Source organism: Fringilla coelebs (assembly GCF_963513975.1).
Source record: "Fringilla coelebs genome assembly, chromosome: 10".
Classification (NCBI taxonomy): Eukaryota; Metazoa; Chordata; class Aves; order Passeriformes; family Fringillidae; genus Fringilla; species Fringilla coelebs.
The window spans coordinates 17,586,620-17,607,512 of record NC_140036.1 but is presented as its reverse complement, the minus strand read 5'-3'; the positions used below and the strand labels follow the sequence as shown (position 1 = coordinate 17,607,512).

Sequence of the window (20,893 nt, the reverse complement as noted above, 5' to 3'; positions counted from 1 at the left end):
TTAGCTGTGATGGATGTCATTAGAAATAATGGGAAAACACAAAGGATTGACTTTGGGTTCACTCCATCACCAATACCCCTGAGCCTGGACACCTGGGGGAGCTGTTCGCACGGCAGCAGCGAGGCCGGAGCAGGTTTGAGCCCCGACGCCCATGAGGGAAATGTCTGTCCCAGGACAGGCCCTGCCCGGCCTTGGGCTCTCCTGGGTTTCATTTCACTTCACTCGGGGGCGCTTCCAGCCAACCCAGAGGCACCTCAGCCGTCAAGGGAAGGGAGCAGGCCGTGTCTCAGGGCCGCAGAAGGTCCCACCGCGCAGAGAGGTCCCTCCTCCGCTTACTCCTGCGCAGCGCTTGCTCTTTTTGGGGGGAGGGATCTTTTTGTTCTTCATTTCACGCTCGGGGCCTTTGTGGGGAGGCGCATTCCTGAGGCGGCGCGCGCGGCCGCCCTGAGGCACCGCCCGCTCCGCGCGCGCTGCCGCCCTCAGCCCCGCCCCTTCAGCAGGAGCGCGCGCAGCGTGACGTCATGCCCGTCCCCGCCCGGCGCCGCCGCCGCAGCACTCTGTGATTGGCTGTCGGCGGGCGGAAGCGGCTCCGCCCCCGTGCCCGGGCAGGTTGGCGGGAAGGGCCGGCGGGGCCTGAGGGGTCTGTGGCTGACGGGACCGTGAGGGGCCCGGCACAGCCCGGCACAGCTCGGTACAGCCATGCAGGCCTTCCTCAAGGGCCCGGCTTCTATCAGCACCAAGCCCGTCGCTGCTAAGGAAAAGAACGCGGCCGGGAGCAGCGGGGAGGGCAAGAGGACCAGACCCATCCCCTGGGTGGAGAAATAGTAAGGGATGCTCTGGGGCAGTGGGGGGCTGGCCATGAGGGGAGAGGTTGGCTCTGGAGGGTGTAGAGAGGTAGTTGGTGCAGAGGAAAAGGGGGTCGCAGGTGTGGGTGTCCCTCCCAGGGAGAACAGTTTAACTTTCCCTGTTCTGGGGGAACTCCAGGGCTGGGAGATGCTGTAAGTGCCCTTTGTGACTGGTACTGAGCAGGAAATCTTGGCCATGCCAAACTGTGCTGTTTCATCTCTGTGTTTTGGTGCATGAATGCATTTAATACTTTGGTTTTTTGAGAAGCCTTTATCACAACGTGGCAAAATATTGCAGCTCTGCTTTTAAAAACATCTCAGATAGGTGTTTACAAGAGAAAAAGACAAACAGCTTCCTGATGAATTAGATCACTTCACTAAGAGACCAGAGGTATTAGATTTCCTGTTGTGATTTTGATTTCAACTACAAAATTCACTGTAATTCTTCAGTGCCTGATGTAATCAGATGGAGAAATGTTGTTTTTTCTCAATTTCAGCTTTCCTATGAAATTTTGTTAGCTAATAAATTTTATTTAATGTCTTTTTATTTAGTCGTCCCAAAAATGTGGATGAAGTCGCCTTCCAGGATGAAGTTGTAGCTGTGCTGAAGAAGTCCCTGGAAGGTGCTGATGTGAGTGTAATGATAACATCTACCTAATCAGCATTTTTAAATAGACACTTGTGTCAGTGGTAACAAAAATTTCTCTTTTTCCACTCAGCAAAGATTGTTTTTACAGTAGTACTTCATGAACAGGCTAAGTGACTTCCTTGTAGTATATCCTGTGTGGTATCCTGTTTTCATATATGTGCAAAGCTTCTTATATTCCCAGTCCTCTGAACACTGTAGAATTGTAAGTTCCATGATGCAGTTTGGAATTTTTCTAGAAAAGCTCAAGTAGTAAACTTCTTGTTAATAGTTTCAAACCTGGAAAAGCTTTTGTTGTCTCCCCACTGCTATTCCCCTAGTACTTGTGACATTCATGTTTGAGACAAGAGGAGAAAGTTTTTCTTTCATAGACAAATCTGAATTGACAGTCACTCCTAAACATTTCTAGTGATCTGTCAGTGCTTCTGTGAAACTGCTGAACACTAAAAATTTTGGTTGATGAGAGAAATTTAATTTATAAGTGCCAGATCTACTGCTTGGATAGTGATTCCCAAACTTTTGGGGTTAAAGTTTCCAAGTAAGTCTCTTTGGCTTTAAAAAGGTAAATATAGCAGTTGCAGGGAGTAGATAAGCAGAACATTTGTAGTTGCATTTGTTTACTCTTGCATTTGCTTTTGGGTAAAAATGTATTAAATATTTGGTGTGTTTGATGGTTATTTCTTCCAAAGCAGTTGATCTGGAGGTGAAGGGGATGAAGGGAGGAATAAAGTACATAGCCAAGAGATGGCTTTGCTTTTTTCCAAATCTGAACAATTCCTTCTTTTGTACATACTGAGACTTTTTTCCTCCTCACCCAGGACAATCCCACTTGCGCTTCAAAAGTTGTCTGTTTTCATGGGCTGCAGTTTTGGTTTGCCCTGCAGTGATATAAGTCTGTTTATCTCTGAAAATAATAATTTCATCAATGCTTGCAAAACAGACACACCTTATTTGCCTGAGTGTATGAAGCCAAAATCAAACAGGTACAACACAACTGCAAAAGATTTGTGCTTCTTTCTTTAGCTTCTTTCTCCACGTTCAGTTTGCTTTGAGAATGCTCTTGTAATGTGACCCTGTCAGGAAATGTTGTACCCCAGAAATCAGTGTTTCAACAGCAATGCTGCTGGATTACAGTATTTATAGAGTTGAGGTAATTAGGAAGGAACTGTTAACAGCAAAGGAGAAATGAGCTGCTGCCACCTATTCTGGACATATCAGTTGTCTAACATTGCTTAGGTGATGGGTTGGGAAGTTCTATTTTGAGCAGCAGTTATTTAAAACCCTACAGCTTGTGGATCAGCAGTGTTTCTTGGATTCTGAGCCTAGTGCTCTTGTGTTGATTTTTGGCCTCCTGAGAAAAGGCAAATTATAATTCCTCCTTATGGTTAGGGGCTCTGTATTTTGCCACAGCTACTCAAACTCATTAAGGCATTTGAGAACAAAATCATGCAAGTTCTTTAAAATATTTGTTGTTCTTTTTTTTAATTTAGTAATTTTTATTCGTTTCTTGAAAGGACTCATTCTGTCAAACAGACAAAAGTGTAATTAAACTCTGAGGTGGCTTGTACTTACTTCAGTAAGTACACATTAGTGCAGAGGTTCTTACTGATTTTGGTGATCTGGTGAGATCAAAGAAACAGATGTGACAATGCTGTAGGTTTGAGTAATGTGCTTTATTTAAACCATAGTGTTGGAAATGGAGAGTCAGTCCTCTGTCAATTGGCCTGTATTTGTGCACCTTGATTTGGGAGCTGCTAAATGGAGCAGGATTTGTAACTCCCTATAAATAATACAGGACTTGTAACTCCCTGTAGCCAGCATACCTCCATCTGCAAGAGCGCACATCGTCCTGCTATAAACTGGGGACAGCAGAGTCCCAGGGGGTTTGAACTGGAGAAATGGATTTCTGTCTGCCAGGAGGGTTGATTTGTTGTTTTTTTTTTTTGTCAAAGGAACTGAAAACAGTCCTGGTATCCTTTAGTTTTCATTTGCTTCATGATACCTTAATAACTGAAAAGACATTGTAGGATTATCATTGCAATTTATGTCTTCACTTGTACTGAAACTTCTGGAAAAGCATCTGAGGTTTGCACTGTATGAGGTAGCTTTCCCATGAGCAGAGTGATGCCTGCAGGTATCCTGCTTACTCCTGGCAAACGTGGAAAAGTGGATAACCAGATCAGGTTGCAGTTTATTTAAAAATACTGCCACAGTTACATAAAGGATTAGGCTGTGCTTGTGAAAAGTGGTGTAAATACTTCAGTGAGAAACCAGCATAAATCAGGTTGAAACAGAAACAGTGATAAAGTTGTGGTGTAATGGAATTTGGAAACATTCTAATTAAAACCTTTTTCCTGCTTATGCTTTTTTTGAGGACAGTAGTGTGTGAATTAGCACAGAGATACGAAATTATGAATGTCCTCACAAACATCTGCCCTTGCAATGTGCCAGCCTAGCACAGAGATTGGTGAATTTTCAGCTGTCATTCAGTACTCTTTTGATCTCTCTGGCTGTCACAAAAGAGGGGGATAATACTATTGTGGTATCTAAACTTGAATAGGTGTTTGTTAGTGGGGGATGCTGTTTGCTTATTAGTAATTAGAGAAACAAGCAGAAAGAGCAGGCAAAACTTGAAATTCATTTAATTACTAGAAGTTGATTGAAAATTGAAATTCTTCTATCTCTACTTGTAGGTGCATACACAGTAAAGTCTGTGCGCTGTGTCTTGTCTTAGTTGTTAAAACAGGATGTTTGTTACCAAACTGATTGTCTCTGTTTCATTTTCTGATTATGGGTTGTGTACTCCTGTATGTTTCTCTGCTCTTTGAATGGTTTTGGTTTTGCTGTTCCCATTCTGTCTGCATTACATGCTATATTCAGCATAGAATTCTCTAATCTAATTTTAGTTGACTCTTTAAAAATAGAATGCTTATTAAGGGCTAGAAATCAAGTCAGACTGAGAGGTTTGGTTGGAGGAAACTTTTGGATTCTTGTTGTAAGAATGTAGAAGTGGAACATCCCCTATTGTCAAAGACAGCAGTTTTAAAGTGATAATTTAAAAAATTGATTGCTTGAAATAGTAATATAGAAAACTATCACTCCTGTGTCAGCTGGAAAGCTTCTTGATTTCAGCCAAAATTCAGTCATGGCTTGTACAGATTTTGTTTATGCCAGCTTTGTTCTTTGTGTTGCTCAAGTGTATTTATGAAGATCAGTCATATTCCCTCTCAGCTTTTGTTTTGCTGAGCTAACTAAATCAAACTCTTCAAAAAGTCACTTCTCATAAGATAGGCTTTTCACTCCTTTAATCACTTTTCTCAGTTTGGATTCATTGTCCTTGTCTAAGGGTGACTTGAACTGTGTGCAGCTCATTACCTGTTAGTATTAATAATTTACATCTGCATTAAAAGTGCGCAGTTCAGACTACCATGTTACACGGGCTTATACTGCTCCTCTGACAGACAAAATTAAATCAGCTTATGTTTCATTCCATCTAATGAATTTCAGCTACTTTGCAGGTACTTTGTTATGTTCTCAAATTGAGAGATATTTTTGTTTTGCGCTGCTAAATGTCATCCTAAAATTATTGCTGCAGTCTTTGCTGTGCTGCTCTGATCTTCCTGTGTCAGCATATCTCCTTAATGCAGTTGTATTTTTCATGCTGAGGTCATTAATTAAATTATTTTAAAGATCAATTAACCTAATTTCTTTAAGAAATGCCAGTGGTCTCCTTTGAAAAGGGCTGGGTGCAGGAATTTGCCAGGGCTGTGCAGTGCAGGGAGTGGGTGGCGCTGTCCCCGTGGTCGCCGTGGGGCTGTGTCAGCACTGTCTCGCTGCAGCCCGGCGTTCCCGAGCTGCCCGTGCTCGCTGCAGTGCACTTGGTGCAGCAGCACGGAATCCTCAGCATGGCTGGACAAGGCAGGCTGGGGAGCTGAGAAAGCAAAGGATGGTTTCATCTGCACTGCTGGTATTGCCCAGGCTGTTTAAGGCTATTCTTGGATAAATTTGGGTGTCTCTGCAATCAGAACAATAGGCTCTGTAGGCTCTAGTGATCTCAGACATGCCCTGGGTGTGTATATAAAAATAAATATAGATTGGAATATCAGTTTGAATAGAACATGGGATGGTGCCACCAAACAACACTTGTTCATACTGTACTATAAACAGCAACTGTTTGTCCTCCTTTAGAGACCAAAAGAGAAAGACTGGCCACTATTTACTGTGAGGAATAGACAGTTCTTGTTCTATTAGGTGCTCAGATTGTCAGCAGGTTTTCTTGTTAGTGGATTTTTTTATTACCTTTTCTTACAAATGATGCCTTGCTGTTTCAGCTTCCCAATCTGTTGTTCTATGGCCCACCTGGAACTGGAAAGACTTCCACTATTTTAGCAGCTGCTAGAGAACTGTTTGGGTAAGCTGGAATCAAGTTGCTTCAGTGTAATCAACTGTCACATGTCTCCTAATCATGTGATGAAGTGCCTCTGGTCATAGCCTGCTCCTAGGTAGTTCCCAGCACTTTTTCAGGAATATCTTTGTATTCTAATTCAGCTCTAACATAAGATTTTTTTCTCATTTGTCTTGTCACAAGTCACCAATTCCTGTTACCAGTATGGACTTCAGATTGGCAGCCATGTAACCCCCTAGCAAAGACTATGGAAAGAATATGGTTTGCATATGATTTACTAAGCTTTGTAAAGGAATTCCAGTTTTTATGGTTTATTTAGTAAGTTGTTGGCTTCACATAGATCTCAAAGTACTTCATAAAATGTCTGACTTTTAATCTCTCTGTTATGCACCCTTGAATTGTGTCTGGAAAGTAGTGTTGGGGCTCAGACTAAAACTCAGCATGTAGACATTAATTAACTCACTTGGAACACTTGGGAGTTTTTGAGTAGCAAATTCAGTGATCTATAAGCAAAAGATGGATGAGAAAGTGGTTTGATGTTATGATCAAATGTGATGCTGAATTTAATACCTCCCCTATCCCATTTGTCATCTTTAATCTTTGACTCACTGTTTTTTGAAGAGAACCACTTCTACTTAAGTAGGACGAAGACAACTCTACATAGTGAGTCCATCTTAATTCCCAGGATTTAAAATCCAGTGTATTAATTGTTGGTTGGTTTTTTAAATGCAGTATAGTACTGCAGGTGAATACTGCATGTCTTACACTTTCTGGATCTTTCGTTCTGGTAGTACTGCTAGTTACTGCATTGTGGCATTTTACTTGTTCTTTCACATTGCTCACGGGCTGTAAGTACAAAGGCATATAACCTAGTGCTCTGAACATATGAAGCCAACTTCCTACTTTTTTTTTTTTCCTTCCTGGTTAACTGATATAATTTTATACTTCATTGTTTTCAGTAGCCCAGGAGGAGATTCTAAAAATATCTAATGGAAATTCATACTTAACATTTTATGATCTCAACTCAAGTGTCTTTTAACAATGTTATTTAGTAATGCTGATAAAAATAATCCCTGCCATTCAAAACAGCCAGAAGGGTTGTTGTTATATTTTATACCAAATCATTACAAGGGTTAGCAGCTAACATGTTGCAATAAAAATTTTGCAGGCCTGATTTATTCCGGCAGAGAGTCCTTGAGCTGAATGCTTCTGATGAGCGTGGGATCCAAGTGATTCGGGAAAAGGTGAAGGCTTTTGCTCAGCTGACAGCGTCTGGAAGCCGTTCAGAGTAAGTGCTGCATCAAACCCCTCCTGCTTAGGACAAAGCATGTGGTTGTTTTTGTTTCTAATATAAATGATGGGTCAGCACTGCCCAGAAGTTGGCAAAACACAGTGCTTTGGCTGAGCTTTTACTTCATGGAATTTCACATTGGGGCTTTGAATACCCAGGAGGATTTTTGCTGTTGCTGTTATCATTGGAGGCAGACAGCAAAAACTCCACAAGGTCAAGACTTCTGGGTTTAGGCACATGTTGTTGCCTTTGCAGATGTTGTCTGACTATCATAGAAAATTTTCTTTGGGTAAATTGTGCCAGAAGTTACTTCCCTAGTCCTTCTAATCTGCAGGAATTTCTACAACATGGGTGTTGTTTTCTAAAAGGATTCTGCTGTTAGGTGATGGGAAGCTCAGTGCAGGTCAAGCCATGTGTATGGACTGTGGAAAGCAGCAGGAAGAAACCGCATGCCAAGACAGCCTGAGTGATTCCAGTACATTATTGTGTACTGGAATCAGTCTCTTGAGTATTCTTGGGAGTTTAGGGAATCAGAAAGCCTGAAAAAAGAAGAGCTACATAAGGTGTTAAAAGAAGCATCTTACAGTAAGAGTATGTATTTTAGAGGACTTCTGCAGTATTCAAGTGTTGGTCTTTTTAACTCAGTAACTCAGTCCCTGCCTTTATTACAAATATTAGTCTTTAATCTAAAAATAATTTAAAAAAGATTGAACTTCTGAATCTGTTCTATTTTTCAAGAACACATGCATAAGTAAAATATTACTTGCTATTTGCAGTAATTTTTCTGTGTATATTTTTCTTTTCTTTTTCCTTTGTCTGTACATTTCATGTCTGCTGAATAACAAATTTCTAATTTTCAGTGGTAAAATGTGTCCTCCTTTTAAAATTGTGATCCTGGATGAAGCAGATTCTATGACTTCAGCAGCCCAGGCAGCCTTAAGACGCACAATGGAAAAGGAATCTAAAACAACACGTTTCTGTCTTATTTGTAACTACATCAGCAGGTATACCTGGAATTTTTTGCTTATTTGGATTTGCTGTCTGCTCTGTAGTCTCTTTTTTATTTTTTCCCTGTTTAAAAGTTGAAATCTAATTTTCATAGTTTTCAGTTAAAGAGGTGTCACTATATGCATGCAAGCCTGAAACAATACTTAAATTTCACTTTTAATTTTTACAATGTTGCAGTTTTAGAGTTATTTAAACCTTAAGGTATTTTAAACCTTTTCTGCCTTTGTTAGCTTTGTCTGTGAGAACTTGACCCATGCATTCTTTACCCTGTCCTTCCTTTATTTCAGAATAATTGAACCTTTAACATCTCGATGCTCCAAATTCCGCTTCAAGCCTTTGTCTGACAGTATCCAGCAGCAGAGGCTGTTAGATGTTTCTGAGAAGGAACATGTGAAAATCAGTAATGAGGTAACTTTGTGGTTGCCATGTAATTTTACTGCTTAATCCAGTGCATAATTGCGTAGCCAAGTCAGCATACTTTTCCAGGCTGCTCAGTTGTATGAAATAAAATGTATAAACTCATTTATTCTCCTTCCATAGATGAGATGAATTTTAAGTTGTCCTAAAACCAGAGAAATATCCACCAGAGAAAACTGAAGCCAAACTGTAGGGCTTTTATTTTCTCTGCTGAGTGTACTGGCAGAGAACTGTGCTTCTTTCTCAAACTGCCAGCACACATTTGTGTTAGTAGAGAGGTTGTTTTGCAACTTGTGTATTGTGCTTGGCTCAGACAATCTGCTTTATGCACTAGTTGGTGTTTTAAAGTAACTGCTGAAAAAGTGTATTAGATTTTAATTAGCAGTGAGCACTTAATTTAGCATTTTCTGACATTATTTTTCAGGCAGTATCATATCTGGTTAAAGTGTCAGAAGGGGACTTAAGAAAAGCAATTACTTTTCTTCAAAGTGCCACTCGCCTAATGGGTGGGAAGGAGATCACAGAGAAGATAATCACTGAAATTGCTGGGGTAAGCTATGCCTTACAGTTTCTCCTGGATTTACTCTGAGAAGCATTTTTCCTACCTCTGTCTGCCATTGCTCAAAGTTTGGTTAAAAAAATGGTTTTATACTCACTAGTATTGCAGCATGGTAATGATGCACTATCTACCAGAGTTTTAAAGACTGCCTGATTCTGTCTACTTATTACATAGCAGGTTTCTAGCAACTTCTTCTGTAAATCATTGGAAACTGTAAAACAGTCTTATAATTCAAACTGAAGTTGAAATAATCTGCCCATAAATGCAAACTGTGGTTTTTTTTGTTGGAGAGTAGGTTAGAACATTTTTTGGTGCTTTTCTGTATATGTGTGTATAAGTATAGATCATTGTAATATTGGTTTGGAAGCACCACAGGGAAATGACTTTCAGTAGCAGCTCATTTTCAGCTTAATGTTCACAGTGACAGTGACATGGATCTGTGGGGATCCTGCTTTTTAATGAAACAGCAATGTTTTTTTCTAGAATGACATGGGTAATACTGAAAGGCACAGGAGAAACCTGAGAGAAAATGTGTTTAATAAAACTTGTGTGAAGGTGTTCCTATAGCAACAAAACACCCCTGAAGAAGGAGAAGTGAGACTAGGAGCTGAAAAATAGATGGGCTTTAATGATGGACTCATTTCCCATGAAGGTGCTGCCATCATAGCTCATTGTGGGGGTTGGGAGGTTCTGACTTTGATGAAACGAGAGGCAATTGCTGCTCTGCAGAGTTTACAGAACAATTTTAAACAATTTTCAGAGTCAAGTCACTGTTCACTTTTGTGTACCTGTAAACTAGTTAGTATCTGAATAGATATCAGACATCTGAAACCTGGCAGAAATTGACTGTAATGATAAGAAAGAGAAGCATGATATTCCATTATTGAATGAATAATGCTCATTTAAAGCAAGGGAACCCAACTTTACATCTTCATAAAAACTCCTTGGTCATTCACAACTTCCATGACCGTGGAGTGACCTTAGTGCAAAAGCTTTATAAAGAAGCTTTGTAACCAAACTGTCCAGGCACTCAACTGACAGAAATGACAATGAGTGAAGGGGGAAAGGGGCAGCTCTTCTCTGCACAGAGTGACATAGTGGCGTCTGTCAACTTTTTTCCTTCTGATTTATTGTCTGGTCTTGTTGCATTGGGCATTTTTTTGATGCCATTGGTTTGTCACTGGAAATAAAAACTATTTGCTGTGTTGTTTAGGTCTAGAATGGTACAGAAAGCATTGTCTGATCTAACTGTTGAAGAATGTCCTCCTCTTACTCAGTGTCCTGAATAAGCAGTTGGATTTAGGAAGGTGACTTTGACAGTCTATTGTCATGATATGGTTTATGTTTTAATATCACCAGTAAAGGACAAATATCACAGCCGAGTTTTCACTTTTAAAATGTATTTAGTCTGTCACACATACTTGCTAGAAGTGGATGGGTATGTAGAGGAATGAAATCCTGAAATGCCTTCTGCCATGAACAGTTTGTTACTGTAAGCATCAACACCAATTTTAAGTTGACAAAGTTGAAATTAAGAAATGTCACTTCTTGTTACAGGTAATCCCTAAAGAAACAATTGATGAACTGCTATTGGGCTGCCAGAGTGGTTCCTTTGAGAAACTTGAAACACTGGCAAAGGTAGAGTTCTCTTAGTGCTTAGCCTGGGTATTTCTCTCACTCAAGGCCCTGGGATTCCTTTGTTCCCAGTGTATGGCTGAGGAACATTTGGCCTCAGTCTGTTTGGATGCACTTTTGGGAAGTGTCTTTTACCAGTCAGGACTCCCAGTCTTTCCCTTCTGAGGAAGAGCTGTCAAAGTTGCAAATAAATTTCCCTACCAATGTGACTCAGGCTTTCTCCTGGGTTAAACTGATGTAGATTTGTTAGCTGAACAGAAGAATAAGGTTGTACCAATGATGTTTCTGTTTTCATAAACTTCTTTCTCCCTAAATGGCTTCACTGACCATTATTCTCAATACCTGACATTTTTGTAACTTGGCACTACTTTTTTTTTTTTTTTAAGCTGTCTTTAGTTGCCTTGGGTTTTATTTTGTTAAAAAAGCTTTGGTCTTATAGATCTCAATTCCTGAGACTAGCAATGACCAGATGAAGAAAATAAATCCTAAGTAGATGGCCCTTTAAAATGTGAAGGCTGTGGAACTGCCATCTGATGCTGTGGATTCCAAGCCCTCCTAATTTTAGAATAGTATTGGACAGGTTCAGTGGAGGTTGTTGAATGTTTTAAATGACTCATAAGGTTTCTGAGATGTAAATTGTCAGAAGCTGGAAGAACGTTTGGACAGAACTGCTGCTCTGTGCCTGCCTTGCTCGTGCAGCCTGTCACTGTCGGGTGCAGGGCAGGGCTGTGCACAGGCTACGGAGTTGTCCTCCACAATGTACAAGTTCCGTACTTAAATTGCAATGCAGTGTCTCAGTTCTGACAGAATTTTTCAAGATTATCTTTCCAGTTTGTGGTGTTTCTGCTGCTGAATTACTTCCATTTTCCTCTCTCCCTGTGCAGAATCTCATCAATGAGGGGTTTGCTGTTGCTCAGCTTGTAAACCAGCTGCATGACACCATTGTGGAGAGTGAAGATTACAGTGACAAACAGAAATCTGCCATAGTTGAGAAACTTGCAGTAAGTCTAGCTTGAGTTAAAAAAAGCAAAACACATTAATCTCTTCAGCTTGATTTTTGTTTGCACAGTGTCTCCCAAGAAGTGCATGGTGATTTTTTTGTTCTGAATGTTTCTTGGTAGAATTTCTGTCCTGAGAAATTTCATGAGAAGGAATTGAAATCTAGTTAAGTGAATTATTATCCATATAATGTTGTTCTAGTGGATTCGATCAAGAGGTTTGTGGGTTTGGTTGTTTTGGAGTTTTTTAATATAATGTAGAAGGGAAAATTAAGATGAGAATAAGTCAGCACTTAAAAAAAACTAGGAGCTGCAAAATTCAAGTTTTTGTTCTGGTGAATAAAATATGCCTTTTCAAAAAAGAGAGGGTTTATTAACTTGCTCAATTTTTGATGAAGAAGGTAAGCCAGCTGTGGTGGAGGTTTTGCCGGGCAGGTGGTGTGGATGCCCTGCAGTGATGCTCCTGGCAGGGGCTTGCAGGGCCAGTGCCACACCCCTTTGTGTATGGAGCTCCCATGTGGAGGCCTCCTCTAGGAGGTGAGATGGAGGCTGGAGAGCTCATGGGTCCCAGTGCAGCTGGACGGGGATGTGATGTGGCTGGTGGAGAAATCTGTGCAGATTAAGAGAACAGCTGGCAAACTTGTTCTCCACTGTACCCCAAGACACAGGTGCCTTGAGCATGGCCATTTTTAGTGGGTTTTCCCTTCTCTATTCCCTCTGCAGGAAGTGGATAAATGCCTGGCAGACGGTGCTGATGAATTCTTGCAGCTGATGAGTCTCTGTGCCCTTGTGATGCAGCAGCTCACACAGAACATCTGACTCCTCCAGCAGCCCTTTGTTCCAGGGGTGGCTGGGGGTCTCAGAACAGGGACCTGTGTGCTTTTGTACTGGTTGTTTTTTTGCAATAAAAGGACTGCAATGCAGTTGGAAAACCTGAGGCTGGAATATTTGATTTTTTTACACTGGGTCAAGAGCACAGGGATCTCTAATGCTCCTGCTGTGCAGTTCATTGTTGTGCACTTACACATGCAAATTACCAGAAGTGACCATATCCATACTAAAGTCTTTATCCGCTGCAAGCAGACACAAGGATTAGTCCTTGTAGCCTATATTAGCTTGGCAAAATGATCACATCCTTATAGAACACACTTGATGCACATCAATGCCACAGCTTCAGGCTGAACACAGCCCATGCCTCCGCCATCTTTTATCTGATCCTTCAGGGTCAAGCATAGCAAAAATCCCTTTACTAGCAAACATATTGCAACTTTTATTCCATTCAAGCTCACCAAGAAAAAAAACGTTCAGCAGAGAGTAAGTCACCTTCTGAAAGTGTCACTTAGAATTTCCTGTCATCTCACACTGTTCTTGCTCACAAGCAATTTTAAAGCTGTGACGTGGATGAGCATCTTTGGGACATACTTTCAAAGGTGCTCTTTTGACCACCTGTCCCTCCTTCCTGAATGGCTTGGGAAAAAAAAATACCCTTGGACAAGCATTAAGCATAAATGATGCAGTGCAGAGCTTTTTCATCAAGCCAGCACCAATTATTAAGTGAGCCATTTTCTACTCTGATGAAAGGGTGTTTCAGTTTTAAGGACACAGGTGCAGCACACCAGAGCCACACTGGCACTTAAAGCTCTGCTCTGGAGGGAGTGCAGAACCATCCCTGCAATTAATGATGGAGTGTGGGAGCTGTGGGCACAAGGCTGCAGCAGTTGCCACCTTCAGCTCCCACCCTGAGACAGTGCAGGTCGCTGTCACCCTCCCCTCAACCCAAGAAGCAACTTTTTACAATTTAAGTGAATATAGAAGTATTTTATTGAACATTCAAACTTCATTAAGACATGTGCAATATGGCAAATTTTACTGGGTTTAACCCTAACTAAGACAATAGTATGATTGCTTGCTTGCTGGGGCTTAGCAACAGGGTCCAGATCACACTTACCACTAATTAAATACTTTATTGAATAAATACATATGAAACAAAAATGCATTTTAATGCTCTTATAAAAGTTTAGAGATTTTGAAAGGCCTTTCCAATTTAATCTGAGGTGTAAGTACATACAATAAAGGAAGGTAGGCTAGTTTAACATAATTGGCTGACTTTATACAGCACTTATATCTTTTAGTCCATAAGTAAATTATTAAATGATAAAGAACATCTAATACAACCACTTCTATGGAACTAGGAAATAAATTTCTAATAAAGAAAAAATTTACAGACCCCATGACTTTCCACCCAACCCCAACAGTCTAACCCTAAAGTGGACAAAGCCAATGGCCTTCCCCACAAGAGCTCACGACAGAAAGTCGCTTCTCTTATCAAAAATCTGTATTTCTGATCCGTAATGAGCATTGAGACAAGATTCAATATATCCCCAAAGAAAGAAGCACAATGCGCGTTGTGAATCGCCTATTCAGCAACAGCGAGCACTGGATTCACAACCACCTCATCCCGGGGATTAAATGAGATCAGCCACATTCATCGGCATCTCCTCCACTGTAGTATTGTAGAAAGTCTCAATGTCTCGCAGGATCCTCTTGTCCTCTTCAGTGACAAAATTGATAGCCACACCTTTTCTGCCAAAACGGCCACCCCGGCCAATTCTGCACAAAAAGAAAACACATTTACACTCAAGTTAACCTCACCCATCTGCTTTACATGTCTGCAAGATCCATTCTTGACTGCTGCTCCTATCTGCCACTGGCCAGTCTATGCTGCCTTAAGAGGGCCAGCTGCCACCCAAGTCACATCTGGTCAGGAAAACCAGCAGCTGGTGCCAGCAGCACAGCAGATCCATTCCGTGGCAGGCAGCAGGGCACACATGGTTACTCTTTGGCTGCAAAGTAAGATCTTCGTTCAATGCTTGGTGCTGCGTTCTGAAGTCCTGGGTCAGACTCTCCCTTCTGTTCAACTATGCACCCACCCCTCATGCATTCACTCCCAAGCACAGAGCACATGCTGCTGTTCAACAATTAGACTGTTACCACGTTAATCCAGTAACATGGAACAGCACACTTAACTTCAGAATTTCAATTCAACCTGTTTCCAGTGGGAAAACTTAGGATTTGTTGGTTTCCTTTAGAGTAAAATCCAAGCTCAACATTTGTGTTTAAGCCCCCATCAGTCACCGACACACCAGTGCATGTGGTTTAGTTACCCCCACCGTGAGCTCCACCTTCCTACAGACTGCACAATAGAGCACCTTGCCAGCAGGAGCTAAGTACACAGAAAGGGCTCACAAAACTTAGGGGATAATCATGACAAAATAAATAAATAAATACCAACTCGCTCTTTATTCAAACTGTGCCGCTTACGAATCCACGTCCTAAATTACGTCAACGTCGTTTCTGAGCACCATCTTGTGTCATCAACTGCTGCTATCGACTCCTGTATTTTTTTACATCAAGTAACAAAGCACAGTTTACTTAATTTAGGGACAGTCACTAGAAGCAGTTACTAAACCTAGGGAGACAAACTGGAATTGCTACCAGAAGACACACCACAAAGAATCCCACTAAGGAGCCACCAAGAGCAAATATGGAACACACAATGTGGACACACTGAACCTCCACAAACAAAGGCAGCCCTACAAGATAGGAGGAAGGTCTGTCTTGTCACTGACCAGCAACAACTCCAGATCAGCCAGAACCCTGACCAAGCTGACCCTGCTGTCAAGATACTGCACCACTAACTGTCACACTCATATGTCACAGCCTACGTGAAAAGAGGCAAGTCAGTTGCTGGCACTTTCCGCACAACTGCAAGGTTTATGACTGAACCTGTTACATATCTAAGTTTTCCCACTGCTTCAAGTGTTCAAAAGTTCTGCTCCTCCTTTGTTTTAGAACCATTGCTGTGCAAGGCAGGGCTTTTTAAAAGCCAATCCACAAGTGGCTGCATTCCCTGCTAGCTCTGAGAAGTTTATGCATGGATGCTAACACCTCTGGTTTGGTGAGGTTTTGATCTACAGGTGACGAGGGTGTGTGCCAATGCCCATCCAGCACAGCACAGGGACTGATGGGGGGCAGAGCCAACTGACCTGTGAATGTAATTCTCACGATTGGTCGGCAGGTCGTAATTGATAACCAGGGACACTTGCTGCACATCAATGCCACGAGCCTGCAAAGCAACACCAAGTCTTTAATGCAAGTTAGAAGCTATTTTCAAATTTATCTAACTCAGGCTTTTGTCAACCACATCATTAGTTATGAACTACAACTGTGTAGTTCACAGTGGAGCATGGTCTTTGCTATTCCAAAAAGCTCCCAGCAGTTCAGGTTACAAAAACCATCACTCAATTATGAAGCTTTTGGGACAAGGCTGTAACAGGAACATGTTCAATGAAAGACAGTGCTCACCAGCAAGTCAGTAGTGATCAGGACACGGCTGGACCCTGATCTAAACTCCCTCATGATAACATCCCGTTCCTTCTGGTCCATGTCACCATGCTGGAGAGTTAAAACAAAAAGCTGCAATTAGTACAGTTCCAATGCTCCAAACCAGAATATTCTTTAAAGAACAAAGGCTTGTATGAATCCCAGCGTCCCTACCTGCTGTGGGAACTAAGCAGGTAGGGATAGAAAGGAAACATTTTACTTTAAGCAGGGGGAACGATAATACAGCACTGCACAGCTATATTATAACTTTCCTGCTTCTCACTGATATCCCCTCCTCACCATTTCTTCTCCAGTTAATACAAAGCATTTCAGAAGTGATTGGAAGTAGCAATTCTTACCAGAGCTGAGACTGTGAAGTCCCTGGCATGCATTTTCTCCGTAAGCCAGTCTACTTTTCTCCTTGTATTAAGGAAAATAACAGCTTGTGTAATGGTCAGTGTCTCATACAAATCACAGAGAGTATCCAGCTTCCATTCCTAAGCAGAACAAAGATCATCAGAAAACACATCATGACACAGCTCAGTACATAACACAAACTTGAAACAAGGAATAGAACTCCAATACAACAATCAATTAAGCCTGCTTTGGCACACAACTACATTTAGTATAACCTGGAAACTAAGACAAGTTTTTGCATCAATTGTGGCACCAAATCTTCAGACACAGGACACTGGACATTAAGAAAGAGGTCCACCCTAGTCCTTTTCGATCTAGTGCATAGTTTTTCTTCTTCTTGCATTTACTCTACTAGCATTATTGCAGAAACTAAAGCTCAGCCTTGGTTTCCGCAATTTTAGCACAGTGCTTTAACAAGAAGGTAAGAGAACCTAACTCTTCTTGCCAGAGCAAGTATAACCAGTACCAACCTCTCTCTCAACATTAATGTAGAACTGCTTGATACCCTCCAGAGTCAGTTCTTCCTTCTTCACCAAAATACGGATGGGATCTCTCATGAACTTTTTGGTCACTTCCAACACATCCATTGGCATTGTAGCTGACAGCAACACAACCTAAAATACATTACTCTATGTTAGCACATACCCCATACAACAATTTTCATCTGCATGCATCACTTTACTATGTGAAAGCTTTTTTACCTGGATGTTTGTGCTTAGTTTTTGAAAGATCTCATAAATTTGATCCTTAAATCCACGGCTCAACATTTCATCAGCTTCATCCAGAACAAACATTTTGATCCATTTTGGTGCTATTGGAAAGAGAGAAGCATCTCATAAAGTTTCAGAGATACACAATCCTTTAAGAACACTATGCTTCTGTACTAGTAAGCTTTCCAGCACAACTCTCTACAGTGACAACAAATACACTAAAGCTCTTAGTGGGTACGAGGCTTTCATCGGAAATTTATCAGCAAGTGCACAATGAGGGCCATACTTACAAAGATAGCGCCTGTTCAACATATCAAACACACGCCCTGGAGTTCCCACCACGATGTGTGGAGCCTCAGCCTGGAGTTTCTGCATTTCATTGCGCACATTTGTGCCACCAATACAAGCGTGGCATGTTGCTCCCATGTAGTCTCCAAGGGCCAGGATTACCTTCTGAATCTAAAATAGAACCTCCTATTAGTAGCTCATAGGACAATAAAGCTTTAGCCACTATCACTGGCTTCTATGGACTCTGAAGCCAAGACACCAATAAGGACTATGGAACTGAGAGCTACTAAAGACTGCCCAACTTCTCATAACTCATGAGGGAAGGTAGAGGAACAGTTAGGTTACAGTTTTGTTTTTACTGGCTGAACTTGCTGATTGAGTGACTGCCATAAGACAGTTATTAAGCTGAGAGCAGGGCCACCAGAAGTGAGCTCAAGCTCTCAGGGGCTCAGGCCTGCATGTTAAGCACTTGAACTCTCTTTAGTGAACTTCAATGGCACCACTACAAGCCAGGTTTCAGAACGAATCTCATCTCAACAGCTTTAGATCAGAACAAAGGCTTATCATTCTGATAAAAGGCCCTTATTCCATTAACTTTGTTTTTTGTCTGATTTAGTATGTTTAACTGTACCTTGAAAAATTGTCACATAGCACTGGCATTTCAGTATAGTCTAGTTGAAAGTGACCCCTCATTACTGATACAGTTATCCTAAATATTTAGGTTTTCTTGAAGTTATAACCACACACCCACTTAGCATAACAGAATACCAAGCCTTGAAGGTGAAAGACATGCAATTATATTGTCAGGAAAACATACAAAGAAACAAAACCATTTAAGTAACCACATGTGCACTGCAGTTTTCATGTTGCACAACTGCATTTAGCTTTAAATAGCTTCCAAACAAGTGTATTTTTTTGTTTCCACTCAGAACACTGGGCTTTAGAAATTGTGTTTTTCCGCTGAAGATGTTCCCTCCACTTTACACACAGCACAGCAGCTGCCTCCTGCACCCCTGCCCCAGCACACCCTCCATGTTTATCAACTCAGCTCTTCAAGGAGGCAGAGGACTTGTGGGACAGAAGCCAGTTTGTATCCCCCATTATTTGACAAAAGAAGGGTTCTGAATGGATATTTATTACAGCCCCTCAAGAAGTCTGGTAATGTCTCACAGTTGTGAAACCTGAAACCTATGCAACACACAAAGTTTTTTCTTTTTTTTTTTTAAACTACACTATCAATACCTGTTGAGCCAGTTCTCTGGTAGGGGCCAATACTAGTGCCTGGGACTCCTTGAGATCAATCTCCAACTGCTGCAGGATGGAAATAGCAAATGTGGCTGTCTTGCCAGTACCTGACTGAGCTTGAGCAATCACATCATACCCTAAAAAAAGTAGGATACACATTTACTGCTCCCACACGGGTCAATCATGTTAGTTTTACTTAATTCCCCTTGAAGTAAGTGATCAGTACTAAAGAGGTCTCTCCATTTCAGGTCAGTCCCGAAAGATGGTGTACCATCATATCACTTGTTCAATGAAGACTGAAATTAGTTATTACTGCACACTAATGAAACAACATATGCATTTCACATTGCTTTCCTAATAATCCGACGTTGATACTAATGAAACTACTGCATACCTTTGATGCACGGAATAATAGCTCTCTGCTGAATAGCTGAAGGCTTCTCAAAACCATAAGCATAAATGCCCCTTAGAAGGGATTCTTTTAAATTCATATCATCGAAATTGTCAACAATCTCATTCCAATTGCTCTGTAACAAAGAAAGAATAAAAAAAAAAAATAAATCGAATACCCCTGTCGACCAGCGATTAAATTCTCAGGTCAGTCCGTAAGTGCTCACCTCGATGACACCATCGGGCTCCATTCCCTCTGGGCCGCCATGGTCTCTGCCATGAAAGAGAACACCTTGTTAGCACAGGAGCCGCCACCATGCAGAAGCAAGCTGACACGTCGGCTAAGACAGCAGCGGGACCCGTGACAGATCATTCCAGCAGGTGCTCTGAGCTTCTGCCAATGGACCAACTTCTACCCCTGCTCCGCAGTGTCCCGGGCGCCACCGAAGCCGGTGCCCAGCTCCCGGGGCCGGGCCCGACGCCGCGGCCATGGCCGCACCGAGCGCGCGCTCCCGCGGCGGCGCGAAGGGGGGTGGGGGGGGGGCGGGCGCGCTCCCGGCGCTGCAGCGGATCCCCCCGCCCCGCCCCGCCGACGAACTCTCGCGAGAGCTCCACCCCTGGGATTGCGCAAACCGGGCGCTGCGGGCGGACGGCGCCGGGCGATCGCCCGGGGGGGCCGCCCCCTCCCCCCGCAAAAAAAAATAATGGTGTCGCCCTCAGCGCGGCCCGAAAACCCGGGGCGAACCAACGGCGCGAGGGAGAATAGACCTTTAAGGGGAAAAATACAATCCACAGAAAGCCATTTAAATATTAAAACTACAACACAGCTGTATACGAATTGATTTTGAAAAAGTTCTTTCTAGGGCTGACTCGATTGCTAAGAAAGCCAGTAACGAAAACCAAGCCCCGAGGACTAGAGCTAAACCGTTGCTGAACCGCGAGCAAGGGGAGCGCAGGGACAGAAACGTCTAGAACGGGAGGGGCCAGGGCGCAGGGCTGATTGAGCACAGCTCCTTGCCTCCTCCAGGGCGCTCCGACTCCCACCCCTCCACCTCTTCCGACTTTTCCTCTCTCCCTGGCCGCCCCCGCCTAACCCACGAAGCCCCCGAATGTGGAAAGAGCCCAGGCCCCCGCCATACCTGCTATAATCCGCGGAGCCCCCTGACATGTTCCGATCACCAGCTCAGTCCTCAACTGAAAAGGCAAGCCCTCCGCGGCGCCCGCCTTATATACCCGCCCTGCTGCCGGACTCGTTGCGCTCTGCTCTGCGCATGGATATACACCTTAAACCACGCGCAAAAAAGCAAGAATCCCTCCAGTTTAAGCCCTGTATCCCAAGAGATTCCCAACACGCGACTTTTTCAGTTAATCCGAAGGTTGTGTATGAACCTCTGGGGTTTAGGAGGCTACGTGGAACATAGAACTACTTTTTTTGTCGGATCGCGGAAGGATATTGCACCATTGAGTGCGTCACAGCGCCCCACTCCTTCCTCCCTCTGCCTCCCCTTCCCCCCCGCGCGCACGGGGTTTCCCGTCCGGTCCCTGCTGCAGCGCGGGGCGGGAGGGGGAATGGCGGCGCCGGCTTGGCCGCGCTGAGGGGACAGGGAGCGGCCCTGCGGCAGCGGCTGAGGTGGCATAGGGCCCCTTTTCGTGGCC

The 20,893-nt window shown here is 42.8% G+C and overlaps 2 protein-coding genes across 2 annotated transcripts; one reads left to right on the top strand and one right to left on the bottom strand.

The window, feature by feature from the left end:
* The first annotated feature begins 588 nt into the window (after positions 1-588).
* RFC4 (replication factor C subunit 4) lies at positions 589-12,735 on the top strand. The gene is made up of 10 exons (XM_084212017.1): positions 589-824; positions 1,398-1,476; positions 5,823-5,902; positions 7,065-7,184; positions 8,048-8,191; positions 8,483-8,603; positions 9,037-9,162; positions 10,729-10,809; positions 11,691-11,807; positions 12,528-12,735. Exons 1-10 carry the CDS (start codon positions 700-702, stop codon positions 12,621-12,623), a joined length of 1,089 nt encoding a protein of 362 aa, XP_084068143.1. The 5' UTR covers positions 589-699; the 3' UTR covers positions 12,624-12,735.
* An 872-nt stretch (positions 12,736-13,607) lies between these two features.
* On the bottom strand, positions 13,608-20,432 carry EIF4A2 (eukaryotic translation initiation factor 4A2). The gene is made up of 11 exons (XM_084212680.1): positions 20,377-20,432; positions 19,465-19,510; positions 19,242-19,374; positions 18,845-18,984; positions 17,605-17,773; positions 17,306-17,415; positions 17,075-17,218; positions 16,547-16,684; positions 16,170-16,259; positions 15,851-15,930; positions 13,608-14,414 (listed from the first exon to the last, which is right to left on the bottom strand). The coding sequence occupies exons 1-11, from the start codon at positions 20,403-20,405 to the stop codon at positions 14,270-14,272; spliced, it is 1,224 nt and encodes a 407-aa protein (XP_084068806.1). The 5' UTR covers positions 20,406-20,432; the 3' UTR covers positions 13,608-14,269.
* Positions 20,433-20,893: the final 461 nt, after the last annotated feature.